Genomic DNA, 26,260 nt, shown 5'->3' on the forward strand with positions numbered 1-26,260 from the left:
CAACAATGCCTCATAAATCCTGCGCCTCTGTTTATTGTTGAAACAAATAAAAGGTCATACATTTCTGAATAAATAAAAACCTAACATATCTTGTCTTAGTCATGGTGCAATAAAAAAGGGGTGAAGAATATTATAAATGTTATATGACATTGGCATCATCAGCACCGAATTTCTGATATCGATGGTGGGCGTGACACCGAATTTCTGATATCGATGGTGGGCGTGACACCGAATTTCTGATATCGATGGTGGGCGTGAAACTTGGCTTTACTCGATTATCTGAGATGAAATCACTCAGAAGAAAAACTATAACTTTCGCAGTTGCAAATGACGATGTTTCACTGAAACAAAGCTGGAAATATAATTTTAGAAGGATTTATACGTGTATTCAGTTAAGTATTTATTAAACAACCCGCATTTCAAGCGGTCAACTTAACGTCTAAAGTAGCAATATTTCTCTCACTGTGTCTCGTTCTTCCATAGATGCCTTGCCATACGGTAGTTGATCAGGTGTAAAGTTTCAATAATTTTACTAAAATGAATTCAAGTATCACTTCTTTAAATACAGCTATTAAAATAAAGCCTATTACTTATGAGATGAATCTCAGACTTTTTTTGCTGCAATTGAGAAGAAAATCAACATGGTTTGAAATACAACTTAAATACTTGATCGAGCTTCAAATACCAAAGTGTCTTAATAGTATGTTCTTATAACGCCAATTTAGCGAATTATTAGTCAAAACTAACAATCAGATGTATCCAAGCAAGTTATTAGTCAAAACTAACAATCACATGTTAGTTTCTCCGTTTTCTGTTGATTGATGTAAGCTTTACATAAATATAATTTGTACAATGGATGGTTTTTTACTCAGCGTTATAAATCTTGATCAGATCCGACTTCTACTATCCCTACCTAAAATCTATTGCTAGTGCCTCTTAAGTGCAACAAAAATAATATTTCATTGGTTTCTAGTCATCCACGACACTCCATGGGTTACTATCACTTTCCCTCTTTGTAACCCTTGAATATTTAAATGCAAAACTGAAGGCACAAGTGAAGTTTCTAGGGCAGGTTTCTGGAGGAAAAAACTGACCAATTAGCGACCGCTACGCTTCTTTTAAGATAACACAGGATCGACACTTATTTCAAAGTCAGTACAATATACCGTTATGTGACTTCGAGAATCATTCAATGTACATCAAAGGATAAAATTCATCTTGTCTTCTTATCCACAAGGTCAAACATGGAGTATAGATAATGTAGTGGAGTGTGCTATATCCACAAGGTCAAACATGGAGTATAGATGTTGTAGTGGAGTGTGCTATAAGTTTCTTATTGTTATTAAGTAAAGTCTGAAACTCCCTCGAATGTATAGAAATTTCTCTCTACTAGTTTGAACCTCCATTTACCGTAGATTGACAGCAACTAATAATTCCCTACTACATCTACAAATTTAGGAAGTCCATGGAGCAGACATTATCCGTCCTTACTAGATAATGAAGTACATAAATGTGCAAAGCGTTAAGAATTACATAAATGTGCAAAGCATTAAATGTCCTTAAACAAGCCTTTGTTAAATATATTCTCTGCAGAGAATCTCTCATGATATTTATGAAAAAGACACCATTCTTCATATTATCAAAAGCTCCCTTCACCCTCAAGACAGGCAGCTCTCGGCCAAATAAGGTAAACGTCTGTTTAAAAACGTATTAAAGCTAACTACACTTTGGTTTCAATAAGGCATTTATCAATATAATCACATTAACAAAAGCCCCATTACTGTGGTTTCTATACATATCTTACTTACAACCTACAGACTAAGGAAAATGCGGTTTTTCCACTCATTAATATAACATATGGCTTCCAAGGAAAAAACTTTTACCCAATGGATTGATTGAGCCAAAGCCATGTCTCCGGGAACTTTGAGCGAATCATCTCCACATCTTTCAGCGTGGGGGTTCCTACCGAACCACTCACAGATACACCAGCAGCCATATTAGCGAACGTAGGAGGAAATGTAGCAAAGGTGGTAGTGTAGTCTTGAAAAATAGAAAGCATCATCCCTCTGAACCACTATAATACAAATTAATAAGTGTTAATCTTTACCCGACAGTATTATTGAGCCATAGCCATGTTTCTGGGAAATCGGAGCGAATCGTCTCCACCTCTTTCAACACGGAAGTTCCTCCCATGCTACCAGGCGACGGACCATTAGGCACAAAAGCACCAGCTGAGGCTCCCATAGCTGGAGCTATACCATTCAATGCCCCTCCAGCCATCTGTGGGAAAGCACCTCCAGCACCAGCAAAACCGCCACCGGTTCCGGGTCCGAATCCGGGGTCTGGAATCAAATGAAGTTTAAACCATTCTTTGAGCAACTTACAGCTATCCAAAAATTTGGATCCGTATGACTCCAGTTTAGTTAAATGTAGTCGATTAATGAGGTAACAATCACCCTTTCAAATGGAATCCCATTTAAATGGATGTATTCGTTCCCCCGATCAGAGCGTCCTTGTGTATGGTACAACTTCCATGAATGAAGAGACGGTTCCTTTGGTGTTTCGAATTGCTTCAAGAATGGCGATTCCGAAGAGCCTTTATCCGGTTTAAATGCATTTTGTAGGACAGTGGATTTCTCAGTGATATCTTTCCATAATTCCGTTAAGCTGACGATTGGAAAACATGACCATGATCATATCCAATAAGAAAGAGTTTTTTTTAGGAAATTGTATTTGATCAGAAATATTTTCTGTTTCACCGCATTTATGTTGACTTATTCAAGTACTGAATGAAGGGGATATTTCAGTCTGAAAACATTTGTTTTACCAATAGTTATATCAATGAAATAAAGCTCCGATTGAAAACCAAAAAAAAAAAAAAAAATGATGTCAAACAATATATGTCTCGATACAAATGCCACAATCTGATGATTCAGACTTCGGACTGTCATGATGACAGGAGGCGTGTTCGGCATGGATTGGGTGAGAGTTATGCTGGCTGCTGGGTCACTGCGCATGGCCGTTTCGGTTGGGGGCTCGGTAATGGTTGGGCAGTGATCAGTTTTGATGGTCGGACTGACTTGTACGTGATTGAAGGTTCAACAGGTTTACGGTACCGGGATGAAATCCTTCATCCATTTGTAAGACCCCTGAGTTTGTATCGATGGACGACAATGTCGACCACATAGACACAGACTTGTATATGAATACCTTCAAGCAGAAACTATGACGTATGGACTGGCCTAGTCTTTCGCCAGACCTTAACCCGACGTATGGACTGGCCTAGTCTTTCGCCAGACCTTAACCCGACGTATGGACTGGCCTAGTCTTTCGCCAGACCTTAACCCGACGTATGGACTGGCCTAGTCTTTCGCCAGACCTTAACCCGATCGAACATGCGAAGGATATGTTACAGCATTGAATTACCGATCGTCTGCAGCTTCCTATCAAACGACAGGAGCTTGCTCTTCGTCACAATATTTGCAGAAGATACACGTAGTTTGTGTGCGTGCACATGTAGGGCAAGCTGTTGTACACGTCAAACCATTGGACCTCTAACACGGCCCATTTTGTTTTCATAGTGATAAGCAGTTTAAAAAAGAAACAACCATTTAACACCTGTTATTAATTACATACATTTGTACATGAGGGCTTAAGAGCACTGTAAGTAATATTCTTCTTTTAATTTCGTTGTCTCCAGGTGTTCGTTTGGATAGAAACATATCATGATTTCCTTTTACCAACCACTTCAATTACTATGACAAATAAAAGCCAGTAATTTTCCTTAGGATTTGGTCATCAGGTTGATTCCGAGGTGTTGATACTAAGTGTGTGGAATACCGCGACACAATGATATTTGCTATCAACAAATTTCATACGATGAAAAAATCTTATTAAAATAACAAGTAACGGTAGTATCTAGAATCATCACCGACAAGGTTTTTCACGTAACTGCATGTAACTGTGTGCGCTTGTTGCTTCCCTTTCAAAACCAATTCAAAAGGAAAGAAAAAAAGCTTTATTTTTCGCGTCCATACAACATTTTAAAAACAATATACCAAGTTTGGTTTCACTTGAAAACAATTTTGAACGTTTGTAAATGAACATTGTCGTGACCAGTGTGGTAGTGTCATAGGTAAACAGAATATCGCTATCGCCGAAGTAATACTTTGACGTCATGTGACCTCGTTTCGCATTCAAAAACTGTATATTCACATCATTCTAAGCTATACAAATTTTCACGAATAGCTTACGATATTTTTATAACATGAACTTTACGCTTGAGAGGAAAGGGAGGTAAATAAATACATTATGGATAGAGGAATTTCCTTGGTCATCAGGTCTTCATAGGTAGAGAGTAGGAATCGTGACAAGGACCTCTGTATACTTCAGGGCTATTAGGTTATTTTCACTATGGTTGTAGGAAGAGAGTAGGAAACGTGACAAGGACCTCTGTATACTTCAGGGCTATCAGGTTATTTTCACTATGGTTGTACGAAGAGAGTAGTAATCGTGACAAGGACCTCTGTATACTTCAGGGCTATTAGGTTATTTTCACTATGGTTGTACGAAGAGAGTAGTAATCGTGACAAGGACCTCTGTATACTTCAGGGCTATTAGGTTATTTTCACTATGGTTGTAGGTACTTCAGGGCTATCAGGTTATTTTCACTATGGTTGTACGAAGAGAGTAGTAATCGTGACAAGGACCTCTGTATACTTCAGGGCTATTAGGTTATTTTCACTATGGTTGTAGGTAGAAAAGTAATGAGGTTGCAAGAGTAATACTAGTACAATAATATTATTTTAGGCAAGCAGCATCACAACGTCTATGAATATAATCAATGAAACTAATGAATGCTCCCCGAAAACGGCTTTATAGGACACAAAATTTGAACAAAGGACAATAATTCTGTAATAAGGGGATACAGGCTCTAAATCTGGTATGCCGTTGATTTTCCTTGTACGACCAATATGCATTCCATTATTCCAGTTTAATGCAAGCAAAGCTATGCCCATGACACAAAATTGTATCAAAGGACAATGACTCTGCCCTGAGGGTCATGGGCTTTGACTTTGCTTCACCGCACCGTAATGTATACATCATGGATCAATATCCTAGTTTTAATGCAAGCAAAGTAATGGTCCGGACACAAATTTTATCAAAGGGAAATAACTCTGTAAAAAATGGGGTTGCAGACCCTATCATCGATACACTACACACTGTCTCCGTATTATCAGTATATACATAAAGTTGCATTATCCTACCTTAAAAGAAAGCAATGTTGTAACAGTAACACTGTAATTGTGGGGTCGTGGGCCCTTAATTTGGTACACTACACGTCCCCTTCGTATGGCCAATATGTAATTATGGGCAAAGTCATTCTCCGGGCGGACGGACGGACGAGGCGACGACTATATGTTCCCCTGAGAAGTTTCGGGGAGCATAATAAGCTTCTATAGTAGCACTGCGTTATGTCTATACATTAATATGCACAACAGAAAATGTATCGTTGTTTACCCAACAGTTTTGTTCAGCCAAAGCCAAGTCTCAGGGAAGTTTGAACGAACAGTTTCCACTTCCTTCAGGGCAGCATTGTCAGGAGTATTGGCGATGGGTGCCACAGGCATTACCATATCAGGCATGGGTTTACTCGCTATAGCCGGTCCAGGTACTGGCGGCATTAGGCCATTGATAGCCAAAGGAGGGTCAGGAAACATGGGGTCTAAAATTGTAGTCATATTCGACAAAATGAAAAATATGAAACCTTCTCAGATAATTTGTGTGTCAAACGGAAACAAGACAACATGCGGTCATCGTAATGATTCACCCTCAGAGGATAGAACAAGATAAAAGTAACATAATATATCAAGTAGCACAACAATACTACATAATTAATGAAATTGTATTATAAAGACGTTTTATCACCTCGAACTATTCAGTGATGGGGGTGGACAGAAGCATGGACCCCATGAAGAGACTAGTACTTTTCAGTGATGTGGGTGGACAGAAGCATGGACCTCATGAAGAGACTAGGACTTTTCAGTGATGTGGGTGGACAGAAGCATGGACCTCATGAAGAGACTAGTACTTTTCAGTGATGTGGGTGGACAGAAGCATGGACCTCATGAAGAGACTAGTACTTTTCAGTGATGTGGGTGGACAGAAGCATGGACCTCATGAAGAGACTAGTACTTTTCAGTGATGTGGGTGGAAAGAAAACGGTTTTGTGGAACCCATGAAGAGACTATGGAACTTTTCAGTGATGTGGGTGGACAGAAATTGGACCTCATGAAGAGATATACTTTTCAGTGATGTGGGTTTGGACAGAAGCATGGACCTCATTTATAAAAGGACCTCAGAACGTGGTTAAAGAGATAAAATGGACATCAAAAGAAAACGGTTTTAAAGAGATAAAATGGCCATCACAGGTGTGATTAAAGAGATAACATGGACATCACGAGGTGTGGTTAAAGAGAAATTGGACTTCAGGTGTGGAAAGAGATAAAATTGAATCACGAGGTGTAGTTAAAGAGATAAAAAGGAACGGGTGTGATAAAAGAGAAAAATGGACATCAAGAGGTGTGACTATTTATAAAATGGACCTCACGAGGTGTGGTTAAAGAGATAAAATGGACATCACGAGGTGTGATTAAAGAGATAAAATGGACATCACGAGGTGTGGTTAAAGAGATAAAAAGGACCTCACGAGGTGACGGATATATGGAAATGGACCTTTCGAGGAGACAGGTTTATGAGGAAACTGATTAAAAGAAAATGAACCAAAAGAGACGATAGGTTTATAGAAAATTAGATTAGTGGGTACAAAATGGGTTATCGAGTAGATTGATTGTAGAAAATGGACCACAATATTCAGGAACGTAAATATGCAACTTTGAATATAAATATACTTACAATTGATACTGACATTGCTAGAAGGTGAGAAATATATATGTTCTTATTTTTAACCAAAATCGATGAGTTTGAAAACTGCAATTCTGCTGGACCAAAACCCATATACTAACATGTAAAGTGTATGATTTTCACTTGTCCTTCTACTACCGATTAGCGTTGAATAAGACCATATCGGCTATGATGGCACAAGTTCATTGACCAGTAGCAGCAACCACGGAAGGAATAGGCAAAATGAGCATAGCTATGATAAGCAACGTCAAAATGCAGATGAATGTTTTATAGTTTTGAGTATAAATCTGATGATAACATTAAATTCGTTGATTTGACTTGTAATCGGTTGTCGGCTTGTGTTGTATACAATAAGGACTCGTCGCAATTTCTAGAGACCAATTGGATAATAAAAATTAATAATAAAACTAATTCGTGAATTATGAAAACGCAGATTAACCTAGATACCATCCGCGTGTGTGTTGACACCGGCATACAGTACATCGTTTGTTTACTCAAAAAATCATAAAAATCAATTCTATTTGTAAAGAGCACTTTAGATATAACCTACAAAAGTGTGAACAGAATATATCACACAAGAAGCTAAAAAAACTCGCATATTTAACACACGATAAAAGCTTCCTGGTATATTTCTATAGTCCAGTTTTAGACAGCATTGAACTTGTGACGTCACAGATGTGGGTTTCCCATATCGAAGCAATCGTCGTTGAGACAAACATGTGCACTTCAAATAAATATCTCGGAAAGCTTTGGTTAAATAGAAAACATATTTATATACTTATATAAATGGAAAAAAGGAGATCCTCTAAAGATATATTACAGATAAATGAGCTTAGTGGAATAACTAATCTTGTTTAAGTTTCAATGTCGGAGTAAACAACGAAACAACACACTTTTCACGAGTCCGGTTGAACAGGTAACTTATAACCATAATATTACAGCAACCGAGAAACCTACTGAACAATGGTATTTTTCGGATGGAAATATTTTGAGAGTGAATGTGATTGTTTGTCTCTTGACCTTTCGCCATGTCAAAAAACCACAATTGAAATTCAGTAAAACTAGGACAACATATGAAGAAAATTTTTTCCTGAAAAATTACAAAGAGAATAAGACCATGTGCTCCGGAACTGCTTCGTCGATGACACGTTATATAAATCTCGTTAACCCAAAACTGTGGAACACTGCAATTCAGCTGGCTCTTTAGACGTATGGTATGCAGAGAAATACACTTAACGCGGCTGGTGATGTAGGAGCAGATAGATATACTGCAATTCAATGTGTCTAATTCATTTAGCACAGATCACATTGATCTACACGTTAGTAGATGACCGTTTACGCCTGATGTTTCCGCTGATTGATGAAATCACCACCTTTTTCATCAGCTGTGTACATTCAGGTAATAATTCGTTAATAGTTAAAAATGTCGTGAAAACCTCCGACAATCACGTGGTCATGTTTTTGACATATGTAGTGATTTTATGAAATACAAATACTGCATTGTTAGTTTCGAAGTGGTGTAATCATTATTACACTGACAAATGGTAACACAAAAGTGAGAAAAATGGATGACGTAGAAGCGTGCAATGGGCGTGTTACTATCACATGTATTAGGTAGGAGAGTATCAGAAATGTGTAGGAGGAGAGTATGAACAAGTAGGCCATATACCCGACAATTTTGTTAGTCCAAAGCCACGTTTCTGGGAAAACAAGGCGAACACGTCCTGGTTCTTTGAGATCCTGTGACGGGTGGTTATCTACATGAGGTGCTTGTGGTTGCGGTTGAACAACTGCTGGGACTGAAGCGCTTCCTGCTGCCATTCCAATGCTGCCGGCACTAACTACTGAAGAAGCCGCTAAGGCATGCATGCCATCAAATCCTCCAAGTCCACCGAAGAATCCATGATGGCTGAACTGTGGCACTTCGGCACGAGAAAATAGCCGATTCGTTTGGTTCATATTTGAATAGGAATTTTGAAAATCTTTATATACAATTAAAAAACCAATTAAAACTCTAATTACATTTAAGATGAATTTGGTTATTATTTCATTTTTTCAGCAATGTTTGCTTAGATAATGATAGACTCATATGGTACTCACAGTATTGCGGTTGCACCACGTGATGATATACCAAAGCATCAGTAAGGATCTTCACTCCAGCATTCTACAGTCAAAACGATGTAGATATTAAAGGGAGGATAAAAGCTACATGATGAAATACATTTGCGGTTCATGAATACATAGAATGATTGATACTGCATCAAATGCAACGCTAAGGGGAAAGGCTGTTAGCTTCAGTCATTACGTGACTCATAAAAGCAGTTCTGAACACCCTTTTTACCATTTCGATGGGACGAGAGTTTATTTCTAAATATACAACAATCATTTTATACCACCCGGGACCTTCACTTGCCATTGGAACGATGAACATATTGAAAAGCTTCCTGTAGTTGAACCGCGAAAAATTCATACTTTTCATGTTAAACATTTCTCAAATCCTTATTTATATAATGAATCCATATTTAATTATTTGAAACTTATTTATATAACCAAAACAAAAGTTAAAATTTAAACGAGATTCCTTATATTTCGAGTACTTGTAGGTAAGTCCACGAAGTATATTAAACAAATAAAACCTGAAATATCTGTTGTGCGTCTGATCCACCATAATAAGTGGTAAAAGGCCACCATATCATCCGCTTCTTCCTGCCCAAGAGCATAGGTCCACCTCCTCCAAATAATCCAATACCGCCATTGTTTGAATGTACAATGGTATCATAGGACTTCAATTCATCAACAACCTATAAATGGCATAAAGGTAAACTTCTCATATACAAATAAATACATCTAAGTAGAATTCATTCATCTTGTCACACCTTCACACTGAATAATACATTTACGAACGATAATACTGAAGCAAAAGGATATATGCTAATACAAATGCATGGTATCTAAAGAAATTAAGATATTGGTAAGCAAACTCAGATTTTCGATAATTTAATGAAGTTACTAGATTTTGTGTATAATCTTCAACATCATAGTTATATTCCAAGACTGAACAACTCTACATTAACTGATAGGATTTTCTCATTTAAAGACATTTCTAATGTGGTGACATATTTTAACATTGAAGTAGTTCTAAAATGCCAATATAACGAGAAAAAAAATGACATTTTGATTGATGTTAAACATCCGTAGTTCTTCTTACATTCTATAAAGAGAAGAAAATGGGCGACAATGTAACAACTTAGAGTGGATTATTAGCATGTTTTAATTTCAATGCACACTTACTAATATGTCAGAACACCAATACTTGATAAATGCTTGCTATTTACCTCAGCAGGGGTGATGTCATTTCCGCTCCTGAGGAGAAGCACACTCTGATCAACAGCTAGTAAATTAACGATGGAACTAGGGTCCGCAGAGACGTCGACGTTGATACCCTCACCAGGCTGGGCTTTCGATTTGTCGAAACGGATAGACACCTACAATAGATATCGCTGTTTGAATGATGAGAAAACATTTAAGGAAAACACCATTTCCTTCACACATATTTTTTTTTAAATACGAGTATATAAAGCATTGCTGTTAATGAGTTATTAAAGACAACTCGAAAGCTGTTTAAGTTCATATACTATAAACCAAAAACTATATTATGCAGAATTTTTGTTCTGTATATCAGTCACAATGACATTTATTCATAAACACTACGTAGTTGGTATAACATTTTACATTAAAGATAAACAATTTTGTTTTCCTGAGTATATGTATATCTTATCAAGTTTTCAGATTTTATTCTCTTAATCAGTGAAAGAAATTTAAAGCGCCGTTTTAATCTTTAGTTTAAATAAGACCGATTTATATTTGATTATTCCAAAAAAGGGCAAGTACATGTATTCAAGACCTGGTTGCATAAATATCAAAATCATTGTTCTTTGGGATACTTTTGAATGTTTTAAGCTTTTTGGATATTCATGTAACTCTAGTAAATACTAGCTTCAATCTATCACTCGGCTAGAGAGATAACGTCTCTTTGGCTTGATCGGTTGAGAATTAGACTAGTAAACTAGAAGACTCAGATTCGAATCCTAGCGAGGTATTGAAATAGATAATGACCTCTCCAACATTCGTGCCAATGTAGGGACTTAGGAATATTACTCAAACGTTCCCTTAAGAACATAGTTGTATCACATCAATGTCATTTAGATGTTGCGCTTTTTGAAACTCGATGATGATATTAATGTTGTAACACAATCTTAACGCTAAGTGCATATGAATCCAAAACGTCACTATGGTAACGGATGTGATATAACTATATCAGTGTCTATGAGGCAAACACCGGGTAGGACCTGATGAAATTAACGCATGGAATAAAAGGTGGTGTATTTTCAACAGGAAAATACTGAAAATCAACTTTAATGATGATGCGTTATACTAGTGAAGCAGGATTTCCGGGTTCGAATCCTAGCGGAGGCATTAAAATAAACGATGTATCGTTTTTTTTTATCTCTATCGAAGTATATCATTTTGCCATATACAAGTATATTGTGACTTATTTAAGTTATTTAGATATTTGGATTTTTACCTCGTTTTCAAAAGTTCCAGACACATCAAAGCTAATACTGTCTGTGACGATTTCTCCATTTGCTCTGACGTAGTAGGCAACGATCCTCGCATTAGGTGCCATCTTAGAATTCAATGGCACTTGGAATGGGAATGCCGTAGCGTTGTTTCCATCAATTGATCCCGATAGAGCAATACTGCCTCGACCCAGCACCTTATTCCAATCAGCAAAAGAAATAGGATTTTTATTTCAGAATGTCTTTAATTTTCAAGCTATTAATGACAAAAGGAAAAGGGCAACATAGCTTTTGAAATCCCTCTCCATGCATTGACATGAAGAAGTATACAGACAGATACATCAATCAAATGACCAGTAAATCATAGCGTGGTATTTAGTAAAACTGATTCTGGAACATTAGAATCTAGAATTAAAAAAATTGATAGATCAAATAAGAAACACAATCATCATATATCATAAACGAATGCAAATCTAATTTATAATTGTCTCAAAATTCAGGACAAATGTCCCTTTAAATGGAGGCGGATAGAGACTTATACTGTCCATTTACTTTTACAATCTTGGATATGGTCCATAAAAGAGACGTCTGTTATCGAAAATAAATTTCGTAACGTAAAAGCGGATTTAATCTCATCAAGTACATGAGAACCTTCAAGTTCATGAAATTTTCACGTATTTAGAGGTCTAGAATCATTAAGAATAGAAAGGGAGTTAATGAGGAGCTGTCTTTGAATAGTGAAAAGAGCTGTCTTTGCATAGTGAAAAGAGGACAATGAAGGAAGAAGCTAGAAGACAATATCGATTATTCCTTTCAGACATGTCCAACAATGACTGGTATTTTTCGTTAGAGTTACCGTAAATAGTAAGCGATATAAACTTTGATAATGAATAAGTTTAATGTCGCGTGCAATTACAATTTTTTAAGTGCCATTTAGAAAAAATGTAATTAAACGAAAGTTAAACTTCTTATGTGTTTCCTATCAGTCCCAAAATCATAAGGGGCACAACTAGGGACCGATGGAAATTTTCATATAAAATTTTGAAAAACATACATCTTGCACTTCCACAGAAATAATGATAACAGTTTTTCATAGTCGTAATAAAAAATAGCCGCTTGCCACCAATTTTTTCCCTATTAGTCTCAAAAGCAAATGGGCATAACTAGGACCTATGCGTTGACAAGGGAAATTTTTACACGCACAATCTTTTCGGATCTTCTCAGGAAAAAGCGAAAACAAACTTAAATTGTCAAAATCCATGATGGCCACCTGTCGGCCATTTTGTTTTCTCATTCAGACTCAAAATCAAACGGACACAACTAAAGAGTTTTCATAAACCCTCAATGTATAGAGATACCAAACTACGAATGTCATAACAGATAGTTTTGGGATCCTCAAAATTGAACGGGGGAAACTTACACATCAAGTTCGAGAAAAATTTATTTGGCAAGACAGGGAAATTCACAATTCACGATCGTATCAAAAGGTCAACCTTACGTAAATTTTGTATGTCATGGATCATGACACTCTTGCCAAAGACTTGCAAAGCGACAAAGCTTTCTTTGCGTCAACTAGGTGTTGAAGCAAAATAAGCATTATCTGGACCGCAAATGGTGCCCAAGACGTTCTCTAGACACTACAGAATTGCTTCATCTTTATCGCAGTCGGTAATTTCTTAATTATCACGTCTGTGATACCTAATAACAATATATTGCTTTTTAAACGATTACATACACTTAAATCTTACCTGATAAACTAATCTGTCGATAGCTGAAGTGGATACTACCCGGAAATCAACAACTCTGTCATGACCAGCCTTCAAAACATCATGTAACGTTAGTTTTATTTACAACTTGCAAAGTATAAACACACAAAACGATTTGATGATATGATAAGTCAACACATAGTTAAATGGATTAAATTCAGAGAAATAGTAAAATTTGTTGACATCTTTACATATTTCTTGAAATTGCTTGAAAGTTTTCAATAGCAAAGAATGAAAGAGAAAAACGTATGTTCTATCAAAACAGCATGTACCAGCCTGAGAGCGATGAACATGATACCATAAAACCATTCCAGAACGATAGATAAATAAACCACAGATTAATTGATTATTTTCTTAACTAGACTCACCCTAAGGTTATTTGACTCAAGGAATATCTGCATGTAACTGTCTGAAGGCGAGTAACTTCTTTCCACGCTTTTGTATGTTGAAATAGAACCATATTTAAACTGAAAAGAAAAAAAGTATATTTTATCATGATGTACAAAAAACGAGATTCATGTGACATACTAAGTATATATTTCACTTTCAAAACTTGTATGTTATCACGACAATATAACGATCAGTAAACTATTTGATAATATGATAGCAAACGATTAATTCACATCTTTACAAAAGAGTTTTAAAGATTAGGTTGTCATTGTTATGATACGTAGAAATATTCTCCAAAGAAAGAGTGTTGCTTTAAGTAATTAGTTTAATAAGCAGAAATGCATACTGTCAAGGAAATACTGGTTGCATTGTGTGGAATATCAATCTTCGCTTGGACAAGCCCTGTGTCTGTGAGTGTGAAACTCTGATCGTGAAGTTGATAACTCGTTGTACGTTGGCCGTAGTAAAAGGGTAATGTAGTAGTTTCCGGTAGGTTAGCTGTAACACGCGTTTGAACAATCAGCGACGATGTCGTGGCAGATTCCAGAGGTGAGTCATCTTGTTGGACAACTTTAGCCTTAAACAATGAGAAAATTTAAAAAAATACAGAAATAAATATCGAATTGAAAACGATGATGAAAGAAAGGCAGGTACAAGCACCCGGATGTATGGAAAGCTTACCTAATCGAAGACAAGAATAGAGTATTTTTATGAACTTTATCTATCTTACAACTAATGCTTAACAAATTATATTGATTTATGTTTTTGCTGATGGACCAGATGGCAGTGTAACTCGGAGAAAACATGATAGCCTAGAATATGTGCACGTCCGATTGAACGATGAACACACTGTGCCTTCCGACCACCCTCACAAGTTATCAAAAGGCATTCAGCAATTACTGACCGGCTAGTCAGAAGGCCGTCAGATGTCATCACATCTTGTTACTCCGAGGTTGTAACGTTACTGATATGTTGTATTACATGGACATTTACGCTAACAAGATTCCGCGTGTACTTTATCATATGGAATACATATCTATTTGATATATGGAATAACAGTAATGATTGAATCAGTTTGTTTGTTTGTTTGTTTGTTTGTTTGGTTTTTTTTGTAGTTGTTTTCATAAAACCGATATTGCTATGGTAAATGAAATATCAATGTAGTAAACGTGTTGATAACACTAACATTGGTGTAGTAGAAGGGCGTTAAAGAATGACATATGATCGTTAAAACAAATTTTGATAGGATTTCTATTAATGTTTAAATGTGACGCTGTCGCTGTATAGCATCGAAAGCAAGGTTCACTTAATGCTATCCCGATTGTATTGGACAGCTTTCACTCGAGCTCGATTAAAGTGGAAGAGTTGGAAAATTCTGTGAACAGTAAATATGGTGCCGAAATAAAAAGGATCTACGTTTCAGAACCGATTGCGCTATTCCATGATGACATTAATATATATCAAATGATGATCAACCCAAACTACTTTCATTCGCAATGGTCTTTAATTTGAGCTTTCATTGGCTGCTTTTCTTAAGAGTATAACGGATTTTTCATTTGCTAGTAAGCGGAGAAATGTGCTTGTGAATTGTGGTGGATGAGCGAGTTATCCTAGAGTCCTAGAGGGATGTTTGACAAAGGACACGCATATTATACATAAGTAAAGGTGAGGGAAAACCAAGCTGAGGGAAACTTACATATGCGATGTACTGAAGACCTGGCTTAAATGTCGTCGGGTTAGAGGGAAGGAGCTCAATCTTCTCGGCATGAGAGTAGAAGGACATATCAGTTGATCCACTCAGAGTAATTTGAGTGAGACTCTCTGTAACATTGGCCTCTACAATGACTTTATGGTTGGTCAGTGAGGAATAGTAGGAAGTACTGGTCAGGCCCGAAACAGGTAGCGTAAACTTAGCTTCACCGTTGATCTGCAATAAGCACATTTTAAAATTCATGAGAATATTATAGAGGTTGTTATATTTGAGGGAGTTTCACTATCATAGAAGCTGTTATACAAAGGCATACGTTGAAAACAAAATTGAAAGATATAAGTATAGCAGTAAATCAAAAAAGTAATAACCGACATCTCAAAGTCATCTTAACTCGAATACAATGAAACTATGGCAACTATGAGCACAAGGAAGATTTACATGGAGACTCCTGAAAAAAAAATACAAGGAAAATTATATAAACCGTGGTCAGCCAAACGTAATGCCACGGTCCTTAAATGAGAACAAGGTAAAACAACAATGAATTTATGAAAAAAACATTTCCCAATGATATCATTCTGCTGACTGTGAAACTTCTTTATAATCTCTATCAGCCTCTCCCATCCCTGTGTTATGAATTTGCAAGAGAATCATGCTGTCGTATACAAAGAATGAATATCGATGAACTGCGACATATGAATATCATACGTTTGGGAGGCAGGAATGTTGTTACCCAGAAATATAAATTCACAATAGAGAAATTAAACGGGGAGAATGTCCCGGTTGGTCTCATTATAGGAAAATATACAGGTAAGCAGCTCATGTAGAAGTGTTAATTGTGACCTTGATTTTCTATTCTGGTGGGTATATAAACTAATATCTTCAATAAATTTTGTGTTTAAAGACAAGATATCGTCAGCTATATCTAAAAGTGAAAATTGAAGTGCTTCACACGGTCTTTGTGGCCTATTTTGAAAACCCGGGTAATGACTTTGGTTTTATAAGCATTTGATAAAAATGTGAAAATTTTGGGGGAAATGGTTTATTTTGGCTAAAATATTGTTATAAAGAAACAAAGAATTATATCAAAGGTATATCAGTGATATAATTAGATATAGTAGATTCAATTCACGCTAATTACATTAATTCTGAACCAACTTACATCCATGGATAGTTTGACGGAAGGGACAGGTGCAGAATGGTAGTATGTTGAGTGGTAAAAGTCAACATGAGCACTGAGTGTCACAGTTCCGTTCACTGGCTTTCCATAGGTATATCTGTAGTCAGGAATTGAAATTAACCCTAAGTACTGACATATCATAACATATCATTTGTAACTTATAATATATAACGAATCTCAGCGAAGTATAGCTAAAAAGGTAAACATCACAAGAGGAGAAAGAATATAAACTACCAGAATTTTGATGTACTCTGACAGAAAAAAACACCAAAAAAGATTACATTCCCCTCCCCTACTTTTTTGTGATTTTTTGTCGACTTTCAGAAAATGATTCCTTTTTACCTACCTTAGATACATGATACATAGATAAATTCTATACTTAATTCAATGCTCGTATTCAAAAGCTTTAATTGTTGAGGGTACTTAAATTTAACTATGTCACTTACTTTGCCTTCACCGTTCCTTTTATTTCTGTTGCCGTAGACAACCCGTACGAAGGCAAATCAACGGTCACTTCAAATTTCGGTAATACTGAAAGACAAATATCCAATTATGCATACATATTCTTTTCAAGTCTGGCAAAACATGAGTAAAGATTATTGTTTGATAAGCACAATACCCCTGTGGGTTGAAAAAAATTAAAGAGGAATAGCTAAACGTAAGAAAAGTATATCTAAAACTTTTCAAAGTTAACCTAAATGTACTTGTCTACCTATTTAACAACACACACATATGTCGTTCTCCAATGTATTTTCTCCTCGAATTTCTTCCAGCTTCATTGTTTTTAAATTTGTAAAGCGTTTAATATTACAGATGCAACCGGTTAAAACTTACCATACTCAGCGACCGTGAACATCTTGTCTTTAGTCACACCCTGTAAAATTATATCATTGGTAAAGAGACGACCTCTAATGATTGATCTTCAAGTTGGATTGAAAATCATAATACATGAGCGTATTTTCATTTAAATGTCAGTTGCATATTGAAAATGTGTGTAGTACGTATTTTATTCATATTTAATTCTCGATTTTTAAACATAAAGATATAAAAGAGATACGTGTTATTCAGAAATAACGATTAGTTATGGATGAATGAAAAAGAGAAAAATTCTTTATACACAAGAATTCTGTTACTAAAACGCAGGTCAATGTTTTAGATATTACTAAGTTTGAACATGGTTATAGAATAACTTTAAATTGTCGGTAGGCTTACGTTTGTCTTGATCCGTATTTTCCAGTCTCCCAGTACCGGCTTGGTATCCATTATCATGTAATTAGTAATTACTCCGGTAGAATCTTGAACATTCAACCATTGCTTGATCTTATTGCTGTTGGGGTCCTAGGTAAATCAATATCATAATCAACATTATACACCTTACTAAGTGGTTAGACAATCAATGTCCTACTATAAAGTATATATATCCTAAAGGCCATGGAAAAGTGCATTATATGTGATACAAACGTAGCATGTTTCTATTATATGTTTTCAATTATACTCATCCTATTATTAGAATATATATGGTATTAAAGAACTAGTACCATTAGCGGAATTTCTTCAACAATTTCTACAAATAATGAACTCAAACTTGAGACGTTGTAAAAATGGAATCCAATTGCATGTATGTAAAATGCATTGATGAGTCGGTTTTGTTGATTGAAAACCAGACAGAATTGACAGTCGTAGATTGAAGATTGTAAATTGTTAGAGATAGTGTTCTGACGGTACAACTTACATAGATTTCAATGTCCATAGGTCCAAGGTGAACTGTCAGGTTGGGATATATTGCAAATCCTCGGAAATTGACTTAAATATGAAAATAGATATAAAAATAAAGCAATCAAGGACTCTATATTAGATTAGTGCTATCTTCTAGAGCAGAAACTTAGCAAAAACAATGAAGACGAGGTAGTTACTAATCTTTCACACTTTTCATTTAAATTATATATCATGGCTCTCTAATTTAGAAAAGTGTAAAAGATTAGTAGAAAGCCTTTTATGTGTAGTTTAGGCAAATGATAAGTAATTAGTTTTATCTTACAAACAAGGACATGAACAAAACAAGCACAAAGCAAGAACAAAACAAGAATAAAAATATGAACAAGACATGGATAAAACTATGAACAAACCATGGACAAAACTATGAACAAAACATGGATAAAACTATGAACAAGACATGGACAAAAATATGAACAAGACATGGACAAAACTATGAACAAGACATGGACAAAACTATGAACAAGACATGGACAAAACTATGAACAAAACATGGACAAAAATATGAACAAAACATGGACAAAACTATGAACAAGACAAGGTCACAACTATGAATAATAGTGATAATAATATTGGGGACACGCAAACAGCATTAAATCTACTGAAGCAAAATATATATGGAGAGCAAAAATATCAAGAAATAGATATTTCACGACGGTGAAATTGTAATCAACTGAAAAAAGAAAATTCACTGTTATTTGCCAGCATTAGTCTGCCAGAAAATCAGCAAATTCAAAGGCTTTGCAGGAGAAAATATGGCATGTGGCACCAAGGATAGACTTATTTCAAACCGATGCCTATTTAATGTTCTCTAGGAAAATGTTAAGAATTTCTAAAAAAAAAAAAAAAATATTCGATGACCCAGTAACAATTTATTAATTTCTGAATACTGACCTGTTTGTCCTGGTTTGTACATAGCTTTATCTGTCTGTATAAAGACGGACATGCCCTTGGCTTCATAATGAAGGTTTGTTTTGTCCGAGAAATGGAGACCATTTGAACCTTCGACGGTGAGTTGATATGACCCACTTTTAATCGTATCTGGAACCTATAAATTCAAAGTACAAAAGAGTGAAAAAGACAAATGATATAGACGTCTATTTACAGAAACAGAAGATGTAAAGCTTTTTTATCGAGTGGGGTGGAAACTTGTATACTGCACAATCGTAAATATATTCATTTTCCAGGACACGAGATGAAATACAATGCACACAGCATGTTAAGGGTCATAAATATATGCTTTTCTGCCATTGCAATAAGTTAAGCTTGACACTCCTTGACCACTGTTTTATAACCAATGTATGCGCAATAACTTTTTTGTAGCGATTTGCCCATGCACCGTTCATTAAGCGTGCGGCAAGTCATCATATAACACAGGGTTATAATCAAATCGTCAATTGTGGTTTTATTGAAAGTCCGTATGGACTTAAAGTCAAATCAACCAAGAAATTTCATGTTTCTTATGAATGTCCTATCATTTTGCATCTTATTTTGAACATTTGTTAACATAAGACATCGCATGACAGCTGCAGAGGCTGGCCATGCGGTCTGGATGCTACAAGCAGGATAATCACAAGGAACTGTGACTGCACACTTCAATGCGTCACGAAATGCCATCTTTCGATTACGGAATCGATGACTGGAAACGTCACGGGTAGACCCTGACGTTTGACATTATTTAAAGACTCTTAGTTTGCGAAATCGGATTGTTCCATTAGGCTGAATAACGACTTCCGTCAAGCAACTGGAAGAATAAACTTCACAACTCAGGATTACGGGCTCCAGACCCACTGTACGCCTCCACACGCCAACATCGTATAGATCGGCAGCATTCGGCAGCTCATCATGTGAATTGACGACTAAGTCAGTGGCGGCCTATTCCTTTTACAGGTGAGTCCAGGTTTTGTGTGCACTTTCATGATGGCAGGCGGCGTGTTTGGCGCTGGGTGGGTGAGAGATTGGCTGACTGCTGCGTCACTGAACTAACCGTTTCGGTAGGGGATCGGAACTGTTTTGGCAAGAATCAATTTTGATGGTCGGACTGACATGTAAGGGATTGACCACATGAGCTAGACTTGCGAATGAGTCCTTCAAGCAGAAACCATCGAGCGTATGGACTGACTTAGTATTTTGCCTGACCTTAACCTGACATGTACAACATTATGGACAGGTACAAAAAATAATTCGCATTTTATTATTTTTCGTATTTTTAAAAAAATTTAAATGGTTTTAATGCTTACCGATATTTGCAGCGTGCCAGGAACATCTGGAAATGTAATCAAATTTCTATATTGTTGCAGTATGTGTACGATGTAAATGAAAGTGAAATGATTCGGTATTATTGCGGATTGTGCAAAATCACAAATGTGTCTTTGTCGTTATCAAAACTAAGAATTGCAAGTGGCCTCGCTTCTCCAAAACACACATTTGTTTGTGTATATATTGTTCTAATGGTTACAAACCTATTTCCGAAGATCGTATTGTTATACTTCTGAACCCCCCCCCCAAAAAAAAAACAAAAAACAAAAAAAACAAAAATACCAAAAACAAAAAATACCCCACTAAGAATTTAAGTTTGTAACACTCGAACGATTAAGGACAACAGTACAGATTCACATATATCGTTATTCTTATTATCGACAAAGTGCAATGACATCAATACATCAGTGTGGATAAAATTATTAAGCAAACGTACGTGTTCAGATGGCCATGCAGAGAAGAATATGATTCTAACAACAAATTTATTTAATTAACCACAATGTATAACTAAACGAAACGCTTTAACATGGCATAAGAAGTGAACAAAGTAAAATAATCCGAAATATATGTCGTTATGTTCATACGTAGACACAAGTTTACTGCATGTCTGGTTATGACAGCTTATGTACTTGAAGTTGAATAAAGCTCAACACAAAGCAAAAGAAATCATGTTACGCCTGACACAATTAATTAACAACGTTCAATCAACAATGAACTGCAGGCGAAAATCAGAATCTCTGTTTGGATGGTTATGTACTAATAGTATGCTTTGTTAATAATAGTTTTCACACTTATACATGAACACTCAACGTGGAGATAAATGCAAAAATTTATCAAGGCACGTCACTGTGAAGTAAAATGAAGTGTATTTGGTGTGATATTGATTAAAATGCAGGCCTGTATTCATAGAAATATATTTGTTACCTACGTTGTTGGAATGAAGCGGACGAAGAGGCTACAACAGATCCAGTGGATACATGTTCGAGTTTAGCTGTGACCAGTACGTCACCCGTAGCGTGGAGGATGTTCACGCTCATGTTTAAAGGAACACCCGGTCGGACGTCTTTAGGTGCTATTACAACGTAAGTGCTGAAAGATGAATATATTTGTTCTATATTATTTCAGTGTTTGCTTGTTAATTTTAATATGTGTTTGATTTATTTCCTTATATATAAAATAAGCGTGTGCAACAGTACATACCTAAAATACTATAAAGTCACTATATACATTGTTTTATGGTGTGATGATATTATTTCGGTTCTGAACACGGCTAGTATTCCTATTTATTTAATTTCAACGTCTTGATATCCAAAATAAGATATGATTAGTAAACTATCTGAACAGTAGAGAAATTATCAGTAATTGTTTTGACAACAGAAAAATGATCCAGAAATGTTCGACAACAGAAAAATAATCAAGAAAATGTATTGACAAAAGAAAAAAGAACATTAGAATGTTATGAAAACAGAGAAATATCCAATAGAATATATGGACAACAAAGATCAGTAAAGGGTTCACCAGCATAGAAATCATCATAAAAATAAATTTACAGAAAAGAAATGATACATAAAACAGTAAGATGTGTTGAAAACAGATAAATGACAAGTAAACTGTTTTGAAACAGAACAAAACCATCAATGAAATAAGTTTACTGCAGAGAAATGAACAAAATTATACTTATAACAGAGGAATCATTAAAATTAATTGATAACAGATCAATTATCATGAAAATGAATTGATCACAGATCAATTATCATTAAAATGAATTGATAACAGATCAATTATCATTAAAATGAATTGATAACAGATCAATTATCATGAAAATGAATTGATCACAGATCAATTATCATTAAAATGAATTGATAACAGATCAATTATCATTAAAATGAATTGATAACAGATCAATTATCATGAAAATGAATTGATCACAGATCAATTATCATTAAAATGAATTGATAACAGATCAATTATCATTAAAATGAATTGATAACAGATCAATTATCATGAAAATGAATTGATCACAGATCAATTATCATTAAAATGAATTGATAACAGATCAATTATCATTAAAATGAATTGATAACAGATCAATTATCATTAAAATTAATTGATAACAGATCAATTATCATTAAAATGAATTGATCACAGATCAATTATCATGAAAATGAATTGATCACAGATCAATTATCATTAAAATGAATTGATAACAGATCAATTATCATGAAAATGAATTGATCACAGATCAATTATCATTAAAATGAATTGATAACAGATCAATTATCATTAAAATGAATTGATAACAGATCAATTATCATTAAAAGGAATTGATAACAGATCAATTATCATTAAAATGAATTGATAACGGATCAATTATCATTAAAATGAATTGATAACAGAGAACCAGTGAAAGGAATTGACGTCAGAAAAAATACTAGTATAATTAGTTAAATGTACTGAAAACAGAGAAATGAACAGTAGAATGTACTCACCATAAAAATGATTAATGAAAAATATTGACAATAGAAAATTGTCTATACATAGTATTGACAACAGTAAAATTAATTGCCTTCAAATGAATGATCAGTGAGGTTCACTAGGAACAGAGAAATAACTAAAGTGGACTGGCAATCGAGAAATAACCGCTAACCGCTAAATCAAAAGCAGAGACATGAACAATGAAATATCTTGATAACAGAAAAATGTTAAGTAAAAAATATTGAAAATTGAGAAATGATCAGTGAAATATCATGACACGACAGAGAAATAATTTGAAAAAAATGTTTTGACAGCAGACAAATGATCAGGAAACTGTATCTACAACATTACAACTGATCATTAAAATCTATGTATAGAAAAGATATGATCTCTCATATATATTTACTAAAGAGAACCGATCTGTGAGTGAAATGTATCAAAAACACAGAAATTGCCAGTGGAATGTGCCGACGACAGAGAAATGTATCAAAAACACAGAAATTGCCAGTGGAATGTGCCGACGACAGAGAAATGTATCAAAAACACAGAAATTGCCAGTGGAATGTGCCGACGACAGAGAAAGGTATTTACAATTGAGAAATTCTTAGTAAAATGTATTGACAGCTGAAACTTTATTATTGAAATGAAATTAGTACAGAGAAATGACAAGTGAAATGTATTTACTACGGAGAAATGATCAGTGGAATTTACTCACTACAGAGAAATGGTCAATGAAATGTATTGACAACAGAAAGTTTATCGTTGAAATGTACTCATTACAGAGAAATTAGCAGTGAAATGTATTGACAACAGAAAGTTTATCGTTTAAATGTATTCATTACAGAGAAATTAGCAGTGAAATGTATTGACAACAGAAAGTTTATCGTTTACAGGTACTCATTACAGAGAAATGATCAGTGAAATGTACTCACTACGGAGAAATGATCAGTGAAATGTACTCACTACAGAGAAATGATCAGTGAAATTCATTGATGATAGAGAAAAGAAGTATTTGCAAAAGAAAAGTGATCAGTGAAATCTTCAGGAAAGATATATGAACAACAAAGAAATGTAGTGACAACAGAGAAATTATCAGTGAAATATATTTACTGCACAGAAATCAACAGTAAAGTTAATTGATAGAAAGGGAAATAAATATAAAAATGCATTAAGAATAGTGAAATGAACAATGAAAGTTACTAACAGCAGAGAATTGATCAGTGAACGGTATTGACAGCAGAGAATTGATCAGTGAACGGTATTGACAGCAGAGAATTGATCAGTGAACGGTATTGACAGCAGAGAATTGATCAGTGAACGGTATTGACGGCAGAGAATTGATCAGTGAACGGTATTGACGGCAGAGAATTGATCAGTGAACGGTATTGACAGCAGAGAATTGATCAGTGAACGGTATTGACGGCAGAGAATTGATCAGTGAACGGTATTGACGGCAGAGAATTGATCAGTGAACGGTATTGACAGCAGAGAATTGATCAGTGAACGGTATTGACAGCAGAGAATTGATCAGTGAACGGTATTGACGGCAGAGAATTGATCAGTGAACGGTATTGACAGCAGAGAATTGATCAGTGAACGGTATTGACGGCAGAGAATTGATCAGTGAACGGTATTGACGGCAGAGAATTGATCAGTGAACGGTATTGACAGCAGAGAATTGATCAGTGAACGGTATTGACAGCAGAGAATTGATCAGTGAACGGTATTGACGGCAGAGAATTGATCAGTGAACGGTATTGACGGCAGAGAATTGATCAGTGAACGGTATTGACAGCAGAGAATTGATCAGTGAACGGTATTGACAGCAGAGAATTGATCAGTGAACGGTATTGACAGCAGAGAATTGATCAGTGAACGGTATTGACAGCAGAGAATTGATCAGTGAACGGTATTGACGGCAGAGAATTGATCAGTGAACGGTATTGACGGCAGAGAATTGATCAGTGAACGGTATTGACAGCAGAGAATTGATCAGTGAACGGTATTGACAGCAGAGAATTGATCAGTGAACGGTATTGACAGCAGAGAATTGATCAGTGAACGGTATTGACGGCAGAGAATTGATCAGTGAACGGTATTGACGGCAGAGAATTGATCAGTGAACGGTATTGACAGCAGAGAATTGATCAGTGAACGGTATTGACAGCAGAGAATTGATCAGTGAACGGTATTGACAGCAGAGAATTGATCAGTGAACGGTATTGACGGCAGAGAATTGATCAGTGAACGGTATTGACAGCAGAGAATTGATCAGTGAACGGTATTGACGGCAAAAATCAACTGTGAAATATACACACACTTCAGAGAAATAATCGATAAAATATATTGACAACAGAGAAACTTTTCAGTGAAATTTGTTGACAAAAGAGAAATGATCCCTCAAATGTATTAAAACCAGAGAATTGTCAGTAAAATTAATCGATTGCAGAGAATTGATCAGTATATCATATAAATGATTAGTAAGGTTTTCACACCAAACCAATTATCTTTAAAATGCACTGAAAATAGCAGTGAAATATATCGACTACAGAGAAATTATCGGTGAATTGTATTGAATGAAAAAAATAAGATCAATAATGAATAAATACAAAATGTGTTGCTTACTCTTTAGCTGCAGCTAACCCCACTAGAAGGGGTAAAAATGTGGCCCAAAACATTATTTTCTGAAATGAATACATAACATGATTTTGGTAATGTTTATACATATATTTTCAGCATAAATCAAATATTTTACATAGAACTGGATAGAAAATGTTTTAATTATTCGGTGTCAACATTTCTGAAACATCGTATTCCAGTTACCCTCTTTCGCTGAACTGGTTAAACGAATATGAATACCGTCAACTAAGTAAACTTACTGTTTCTCCAGAAATCAAAATCCAACGACCTACCTGTGAGGTGTTTCCTCCAGATGACCAGATTAAACATGGCCTCATATTATTTAAATGCCACCCTACGCTACCGAGGAATGCGTAACGCGATGATTGGCAAGCCATTTCTGCAGAGTCTTCATAAAATAGCCCATATCTCAACAGGATGCGCCACTCCACTCTTCTGCGGGACTGTAAATGAATCCCTTATCTGTCAATAACACCGTCAGGACTGACCCATCTTGGCCCCCTCAGAGTATAATCTGAGAAGAACACTGTCTTCTTTTTCGCTAGTTGAAAAATGAGACAACCAT

The 26,260-nt window shown here is 35.5% G+C and overlaps 1 protein-coding gene across 1 annotated transcript in view; it reads right to left on the bottom strand.

Annotated features, from left to right (window-relative positions):
• Nucleotides 1-25,736, bottom strand: part of LOC132543150 (CD109 antigen-like) — a 39,108-nt gene extending 13,372 nt beyond the window's left edge. Inside the window, exons 1-18 of the mRNA XM_060206616.1 lie at nt 25,681-25,736; nt 21,509-21,669; nt 20,562-20,587; nt 19,216-19,369; nt 18,281-18,351; nt 17,761-17,886; nt 17,383-17,422; nt 16,995-17,079; nt 16,531-16,645; nt 15,357-15,587; nt 14,007-14,237; nt 13,639-13,737; nt 13,253-13,321; nt 11,510-11,701; nt 10,260-10,409; nt 9,561-9,725; nt 9,025-9,088; nt 2,108-2,342 (exon numbers count right to left, since the gene is read on the bottom strand). Coding sequence (XP_060062599.1) covers nt 2,108-2,342; nt 9,025-9,088; nt 9,561-9,725; nt 10,260-10,409; nt 11,510-11,701; nt 13,253-13,321; nt 13,639-13,737; nt 14,007-14,237; nt 15,357-15,587; nt 16,531-16,645; nt 16,995-17,079; nt 17,383-17,422; nt 17,761-17,886; nt 18,281-18,351; nt 19,216-19,369; nt 20,562-20,587; nt 21,509-21,669; nt 25,681-25,733 — 2,267 coding nt within the window. The 5' untranslated portion in view covers nt 25,734-25,736. The remainder of the gene's footprint in view (nt 1-2,107; nt 2,343-9,024; nt 9,089-9,560; nt 9,726-10,259; nt 10,410-11,509; nt 11,702-13,252; nt 13,322-13,638; nt 13,738-14,006; nt 14,238-15,356; nt 15,588-16,530; nt 16,646-16,994; nt 17,080-17,382; nt 17,423-17,760; nt 17,887-18,280; nt 18,352-19,215; nt 19,370-20,561; nt 20,588-21,508; nt 21,670-25,680) is intronic.
• Between the last annotated feature and the right edge of the window lie 524 nt (nt 25,737-26,260).

Source organism: Ylistrum balloti, unplaced genomic scaffold (genome assembly GCF_031769215.1).
Source record: "Ylistrum balloti isolate Yb309-2 unplaced genomic scaffold, AGI_CSIRO_Ybal_v1 Utg369742, whole genome shotgun sequence".
NCBI lineage: Eukaryota > Metazoa > Mollusca > Bivalvia > Pectinida > Pectinidae > Ylistrum > Ylistrum balloti.